The sequence below is a fragment of the Gymnoscopelus microlampas genome (genome assembly GCF_963454915.1).
Source record: "Gymnoscopelus microlampas genome assembly, chromosome: 1".
NCBI lineage: Eukaryota > Metazoa > Chordata > Actinopteri > Myctophiformes > Myctophidae > Gymnoscopelus > Gymnoscopelus microlampas.
In genome coordinates, this window is record NC_139962.1 from 35,288,892 (window position 1) to 35,297,261 (window position 8,370).

Consider the following 8,370-nt stretch of genomic DNA (forward strand, 5'->3'; position numbering starts at 1 on the left):
CGAGACATGTCAGTCAGTCAGCGAATGCAGTTCCCCCACCACTGTAAGGGCTCTAACTCCTACGGTATACTGTTATGGCATTGCTTACTGTTTTCTTTTAACCAGCAAAGAAACTACATGGTGTCATTTTAAAACCCTGAGACCCACACGTTGGAAAAAGCAGTGCTCTGATATGGCCCCGAGACCATTACAAACAATTCATTTGAATGACTCTAAATGTTAGCAGGTTGGTTGGGTAAGCTGTTGAAACGTTGCCTCAATGACTCCCAGTAGATCCCAAATCCACTGATATGCCCAGATCAGGAACACGTATTGCAACCCTTAAATCTAGCTACACTAGATAATTAAATGCTGCCATGTAATGCAACTAGCACTAGGCTTTGTGCATGATTGTTGTCCCGGGTTTTCAGGTGGTGGCATACCTGTTTCCTGTTCCGGAGATTTTTCTTCTAAAGATATCTTTTGGTCATTTTCTGCCTTTATTGATTGTCCACGGTGAAGAGAGACAGGAAACGAGGAGAGAAAGTCTGGGAGTGACATGCAGCAAAGGTCTGCTGGGCTCGGGAATTTAACTCTGGACTCGCTGTCAGGCATCAGAGCCACGTGGTACGCACCTTAACCACTCAGCTATCCACTTAGTTTTCCCATTGCTTAGTTTGATTGGCTCTGCAGCAGATTTGAACTGGAATCACATATGAAGGTGTCATATGTGTTTCCAGTTCAAATCTGCAGCCAAGCCAATCAAACAAAGCTATAGAGGCTATGCGCGTGACATCATTGTACCCGGAAGTTATGCGGGAACGCCTACTGAGTGGCAAAAAAAACGTCTTTCTGGCCTTGACAGCCCATTCATCCAAACAGAAAAGTCCTATCTCATTGTATTAAACAACGTTAAACTCACCAACATAGCAGCTGTACGGGAAACTTGAATTATCCTCTTTCTATTTGCAAAGTTTTTGTTTCATAAAAATCCACCGTAGATGAGCTACTTTCTGTCAATAAATTCTGTGCAGGAGATTATTTTTCTAAGTTTGGAAGCGCTCGTTTTCCCAACAAAAACCCAACATCCTGCTGCCTCCTGCATTATGTGCAATTTAGAAACAGGTGGTACGCAGGATTGTTGTGTGATTTCCAACGAGCACTTCCAATCTCCCATGCTTCATGCTGCTCAATGTTTTGCCACTCAGTCTAGATGAGGGGGGTGTGTCCCGGTGGAAAAGTTACGCATGTCATGTGCATACTCTCTGTAGCATGGGAAAGTGAAGCACAACAGGAAACCACTTTTGCCACTTTCTGGAAACCTGGTTGCATTTGTCTCTAGTTACCTGTAGACAGTTGATAGGAAATTGACTGCAAACTGCTTTGTCCATTTTCCATCATCTTTTTAACATCAACATAGATTGAATGTTGTAATAGTACTGACATATTGTTATTGTTTCTGAAGCTAGTTTGCCTTTCCAGTTAGTGGAAAGTAATTTCCATGCATGGCTGGTAGCGACTACTTATAGAACATACTGTAGCGAAACTAAGGCCTCTTCTGGGAAATGTATATGTAGATCTGCCTCTTCATTCTCTCTGCTTTAATCTTTCTTTTGTTTCTCAATTTGGGGGTGTGAGAGAGAGAGAGAGAGAGAGAGAGAGAGAGAGAGAGAGAGAGAGAGAGAGAGAGAGAGAGAGAGAGAGAGAGAGAGAGTGAGAGTGAGAGTGAGAGTGAGTGCGTGTGCGTATGTGTGTAGGTACAGCATGAACTTTGTTGGTATGTGTGTGAAGACCCCAGCCACCACCTCTCTAAGCATAGAATCTCTCTCCGTCTTTTCTCTGTCTCTGATGACCTGACTCTGTCTCTCGTTCCGCAGTTTGGCCCGTCCTTTGCTACCTTCCGCCCTGCTCACTCTCACTCTGGCTCCACCAGACCTCTCTCTGTCATTCTTCCTGTACCTGCGTCCCCACCCTATAGCTCCCCTGGATTCAGCTCTTCCTTTCCCACATCAAAGGTTCCTATGTGGAAGGTTTGTTCTCCATTCGCTTTCATTTTTCTTTGCACGACTTCTCTCGTTTGGTTTGAAACTTATTATTTTATTTGCTTTTATTTAACGCTTATTAACAACATTGTTTTTGTTTTGTTTTGTTTTTTTCTTTTCTTTTCATTTTTATCATCTGCTTATCACTCACACCATTACTTTGCTTCCCTAACGTGTGCCCAGTCACTGTGAATGCATTTTGTCGACCTTCCCGTCTCACTCACTGCTTTGCAATCTCCTGACTGGAGATTAGTTAAAACAGAACAGGCCACAGAGAGCTGACCAATGGAAAACCAGTGTCCCCCTCACACTCAAGCACTTCCACACACTCAAGCACTCCCACACACTCAAGCACTCCCACATACTCAGGCACTCAATAAAGAACCCATCCAAAATGCCCCCCCCCCCCCCCTACTTTACACTCAGATGAAGGGCTTCAAACTGCTGGATAGTGGACAAGTCTCTCGCACTGTCTCTTCCTACTACTTTCCTGGTTATTAACCCTGCACACTCCTTCAGGATTGGTCCAAGGCAGGTCAATATGAGCAGCCCGTGGCTGCCGCCGTTGTTCAGAGGAGGAAGGAACCTCTGGATAGGCTGAGGGAGAACGAAGCATCGCCAGGCTCCCAGGGTTATGCTGGAGCACCTCACCCTGATGATGGACAGAGACCCAGGATGACCCCGGCAACCATAGCTGCCAAGGTGATCAGGATGATGATGATGAGTGAAAAATTAAGCTTCATCCATCTAAAAATTCCACAAATCTCTGAAGGCGTGTATGAGTGTGTGTGTGCGTCTCTATGTCCGTCCTTCGGATATCTCAAGAACCACTCAACATGTCGCCTTCACATTTGCCGCGTGTATTGCTGACACACCAAAGAAGTGCAGTGCAAATCCGGTCGCCACCCGCAAATGACACGATGGATGCAAGATTATACAAATGACGCGATGCAAATGGCGCATGGTGAATGACAGGCGTAACCCGCGAATGAAGCAAAATGTAACTGTGGTCCATCGGATGAGCGGTTCTTCAGAACTAGCTCCATACCGGCACACAGCTACGGGCCTGTACTACTAGACTAAGACTAGTACATGTTTCGACTTACTGTGATCCTCACTCAATAGCAAAGAAGTGTGTGTGGTTGTCCCAACTTTGCTGTCCTTAGCTGTAGTTGTGTTAGTGAGCCAAGATGAAGGAAACCAACTACCGGCAACCACTAAACAGATTAAAACCCACATATTTCTGTGTGTTTAACATCCTGCACTACCCACATTCAGACTGACAAGATAAGGATTTTGCCTCGGCAGATGATGATCATTTGCGTGCATTCCGACATGTGTGACCGTGCCCATATGCAGGTGACCATAAATCCGCTCACTCCCCACCCCTAGTGAGGCGGGCATAGCGGAAAGGGTTTTAAAACTTTAAGTATATACTGTAGCAGTAACGTTTCCAATTAGCTTCCCTTTGAGATGCAACATGCGTTTAGGTTTAGGGCTGCAACTATCGATTATAAGTGATTATTCTAGCGATTACTTCTTTGATTAATCAAACAATATTGAAGTATGTCTTTTGTTATGAAAGAAATATATACAGTATACTGTATATCAACGAATCAAAGCAAAAACATTCGAGTAGTTTTTATAATCAACTAAATTGATTATTCTGATTAACCACTTAAGCCCTAATGTATACTTCATCGTACAACGGTGTCCTGTTATAATAGCTGGTCTATAAGCTCACAACATGTCACATCGACACATTGTGAACCAGAGCACGTGAGCGGAGCGGAGCGGGTGGAAATGCCGCTCGGCGCTCCAGGGGGCCGGTTTCACGCTCGCTATTCGCTCACGTCAACTCCCCCCGCGCTCCGCTCCCCGTCGCTCCTCGCTCACGTTGATTTGCGCAAATCTCGCTCCACGCTCCGCTCAAACCGGGTCGCTCAACAGTAAAAAAAAAGAAAGGAAAAAGAAAGTAGAAATTCTAATGAAATCTCGGTGCGCTGTGCACTGCGGATGTCTGTGTGTCTCTGAGTCCGTGCGACCGGGCATGCTCAAACATTCGGTGCGCGGCCCCCGCGAGGGCGGCCTGGAGCGGGAGGCGGTCCTCGCTCTGAGTAGCGCTCCAACCTTTTTATAACCAGCTCCGCGCTCACGTCAAAATCGCGTCGCTCCGTTCGCGCTCCGCTCCGCTCACATGCTCTGTTGTGAACTTAGAATCGCTTAGTCAGATCAACCGTAGCTGGTTATGTATGTATGTATGTATGTGAGTATATACTGTACTGTGTGTGTGTGTGTGTGTGTGTGTGTGTGTGTGTGTGTGTGTGTGTGTGTGTGTGTGTGTGTGTGTGTGTGTGTGTGTGTGTGTGTGTGTGTGTGTGTGTGTATGTATACAGTATGTGTGTGTGTGTGTCTGTCTGTCTGTCTGTCTGTCTGTCTGTAGGGGTGTAGGGGTGTGTATGTATATGTGTGTATGTACCGTATGTGTATTCAGGACAGTGTATGTATTGTGCATCTGTAGCATGGAGAGGAGGTGTCTCCAGCAGCCAGTGACCTGGCCATGGTGCTCACCAGGGGGCTGAGCATGGACCAGCAGAAGAGCAGCAGAGACTCCCTGCAGTACTCTAGTGGCTACAGCACCCAGACCACTACGCCCTCCTGTTCCGAGGACACCATCCCCTCACAGGGTAACACTTTTATGCCTAGTTTTTACCAGAGCCAGACCGACAAACATTTTCTAAAGTTAAAAAAAAATAAAAATTGTAGAATAGAGATTTTTTTATTGTTTGGCTTTCCCAAAACGTTCCCAAGTTTTTCAAATGTATTAGAAAAGGTTGCACTATGTTCAAAACATTGTTAATCGGTAGTCCAGCGCTGTCAATATCTGGATTGTCATCGGACCCAAATCTGGCATTGGTCGGGCTAAAATGTTTACTCACACAAAGGTATTGCTTGCCGAGAAGAACAGATCTTCAAGCTAACAAGTATTATGATGTGATGCTCGAAGATCTGTTCTTTTCGGCAAGCAACACAGTTGTGCGGCGGGGTATGAATTGAGTATTAATGCTGGTCAGACGGACTTCTGAAATGTGTGCAGCACTCTTTGTTTAACATAATTATGCTCCTTGGATGAATGTTTTGACAAGTCCTTGACACGTTTACCAACGTCTTACCTATGATTTCACACGGTAAACTCATCAGTATTAATTTAACGCTACTGGTCAATTGGGTAAATTTGTATATGCACTCAGAGTTAAATTATTGTTCCAGATTTTACTGTGCACTCACGTCAAGGGAGGACTCACAAGAAACGAAACTATGGAACTAGGAATTTTGGGCTACTGTTCAATTCACTTCTATGCACACACACACACGCACGCACGCACGCACGCACGCACGCACGCACGCACGCACGCACGCACGCACGCACGCACGCACGCACGCACGCACGCACACACACACACACACACACACACACACACACACACACACACACACACACACACACACACACGCACACACGCACACATACATGAGTATACAATATACACAGACATTAAAGACATTACAGACATTAAAATCAATTAAGTTTATTGTTCCTGTAAAAAGTTACAGTTTTGGACAAGATTTCCACCTGACGATATCCACACAGTAACGGTAATATTTCTCTACATTTAGTAGGCAGTATTTTCTCTTCCACAACCTTCCCCTCATTGTTCCCTCTGCTGTTTTTCCACTTTTAGGTTCAGACTACGACTGCTACTCAGTGAACGGGGACACGGAGGGCCCAGATGGACAGGCAGAATTTGACAAGTCCTCCACGATTCCCCGCCACTCCAACATTGCCCAGAACTACCGCCGCATGATCCAGACCAAGAGGCCCGCCAGCACAGCTGGCCTACCCAGCGGTGTGCTTGGTCCTGGGACAGGACAGGCCGGGGGCAGTGGAGGCGGAGTGGGGACCCCAGGCACTGCCACCATCCGCCGAACCCCCTCCACTAAGCCGGGTGTGAGGCGTACGCTCTCCAGCGCGGGGCCCATCCCCATCCGCCCACCCATTGTCCCCGTCAAGACCCCGACCGTGCCAGGGGATTCACACTCGCCCGGTGCAGGTGGTGCGGGCGCCGGGGTGCCCGTGCGTGTCGGAAGCGAGGAGTGTGTGTTCTTCACAGGAGTCGAGGATGCGCAGGGCGCGCTCGATTACGTGAAGGCGTCTCCCAAGCGTCTCAGCCTGCCCAACACTGCGTGGGGCTCGGGGGCGGGGCTGGAGGTCTACACGCAGCAGCACGGAGGTCACGGGAGTGTCGCAGCGGGTACGGGCTCAGGGGGCGGGACAGAAGAGGAGCAGATGATGGCGGCCAATCGCCACAGTCTAGTGGAGAAGATCGGAGAGCTGGTGGCCAGCGCACATGCACTGGGGGAGGGGCAGTTCCCTTTCCCGTCCCTCCCCGACGACCTCACCCCCACCGGGCCAACCGATACTCAGACAGGGGCAGACGCCTCGGAAGGCTCCGGAGACATGCTGACGACCATCAGGAGAGGAGTTCGCCTGCGCAAGACCGTGTCCAACGACCGCTCTGCACCACGCATCTTGTGATTGGACGAAAAGGAACGGGAAGTTTGTCATTTGTCGGCCAGTAGGGAGGCGGGTGTTTGTGGGGTGCAGCCAACCACCCAGCACAGTCATAGACACAGACTTACTATGTAGAAATCTAAAATATAACAGAAGATGAATGAAAACAAAAAAAATGTTTAAAGAGGTTATTAGAGTAAGTGATATACTGTTTAATGCTAATAACAACACTATTATTGGTAATCCATGCCGATGATTAACATTAATTACTGAATATTGACAGGCTCCTAGCTGGCCTTTATAACTCTAGCGTGTGTTGGACGCATGTTTGTCTTCTTAACACCCTCACCCAGGGACAGCAAGACTACAGGATGGACAGGTAGAGAAAGAGATATGAGAGAGAGAGAGAGAGAGAGAGAGAGAGAGAGAGAGAGAGAGAGAGAGAGAGAGAGAGAGACAGAGAGAGAGGTTCCCTTTGCCAATGTATGCCCTCACAACTCCCTCTCCTCTAACTGTAACCCGAGACGTAGGACAGGGATAGGCAGACGGAGGCAGGAAGGGAATGTGGAGCTGGGGCGAGTTGAACCCGAGCCGTCAACAATGCCCACTCAGACTGCCTTGGTACTAGCATGGGGAGCTAACACCAGGAGCTTCCCTGTATCTCCCTATAATAATAATATTGTAATTTTAAAAACAAGTTGGTATTGAACCGTGCTAGTACCCCATTCCCCTCTCGCTGTCTGTCCACAGTGTGTGTGTGTGTGTGTGTGTGTGTGTGTGTGTGTGTGTGTGTGTGTGTGTGTGCACACGCGTGCATGTGCGAATGTAGCATATGTGACCCCACTATGCATGGGCGCATGGGTTTGTGTGAGCGAGCGAGTGAGTGAGTGAGTGAATGAGTGAATGAGTGAATGAGTGAGTGAGTGAGTGAGTGAGTGAGTATTTGTGCGTGTGCGTGTGTCTGAGGGGCGGGCAGAGCTCTGCTGCAGGACAGCTGGTTACCCAATGAGGGCATGGCTTGTCTCTTGTGTGCCGTATGTTGTATTTCCTGTTTTTATTGTGTTGTCACCTCCTTGTTGCCACTGTATGAAAATTTACAAAAAGTAATCCAGGCGTATAAATATATATATACATATATATTTTCTAGAACCAGAGAGAGAAAATGTTAATAAGAAATGGAGCAATAAATGTGTTTTATTTTCTTGTTTTGCTGAAGAAGAGGTTAGTTGAAGTTTAGGTTCTTCCTTTTCTCTTTTAACATTCAGGCAATCATCAGGAATGCTTACTTACATGTGAACGTTATCTGGACAGTATGGCTTCTGTTAACTGATGTACTCTCTCTCTCTCTCTCTCTCTCTCTCTCTCTCTCTCTCTCTCTCTCTCTCTCTCTCTCTCTCTCTCTCTCTCTCTCTCTCTCTCTCTCTCTTAGCTGAAAATTGAGGGGGTAAGGTGAGAAAGTGAAGCACTTTGATTGATTGCACCACTTGGCCACTTGGTGTCACTGTGTTCATACATTGTGTGATACAGAGAGTGGGCAGAGAGCTGGTCGCCATGTAAATATGGCATCCTTGAAACCAGTGAGTAAACTTGTAGAAGTGAGATTGAGGGAGAAAGAGAAAGTGATAAACAAAGGTGGAAAAGGAATGAGTGGGATAAGGGAGGAGAACATAACCATTATCTGAACAGGCTCATTGTGCTTTGTCACAAGCCATCAGGCTGTATAGAGGGAAAAGGCTCACCTGCTGTGGATTTTAGAAAGATTCTGAGTATAGCTCA

General features: G+C 47.2%; 1 protein-coding gene across 3 annotated transcripts in view; it reads left to right on the forward strand.

Moving 5' to 3' along the window:
• The window catches only part of mtss1lb (MTSS I-BAR domain containing 2b), a 79,850-nt gene extending 71,910 nt beyond the window's left edge, over positions 1–7,940 (forward strand). For 2 of the 3 annotated variants that reach the window (XM_084057024.1, XM_084057025.1), the window contains exons 11-14: positions 1–43; positions 2,541–2,723; positions 4,543–4,708; positions 5,765–7,940. The exon at positions 1–43 is cut by the window's left edge and continues 32 nt beyond it. In XM_084057024.1, coding sequence (XP_083913150.1) covers positions 1–43; positions 2,541–2,723; positions 4,543–4,708; positions 5,765–6,618 — 1,246 coding nt within the window. In that variant the 3' untranslated portion in view covers positions 6,619–7,940. Of the gene's footprint in view, positions 44–1,856; positions 2,010–2,540; positions 2,724–4,542; positions 4,709–5,764 lie in introns of all 3 variants that reach the window. The other variant, XM_084057026.1, reaches the window with a different exon arrangement.
• The last annotated feature ends 430 nt before the right edge of the window (positions 7,941–8,370 follow it).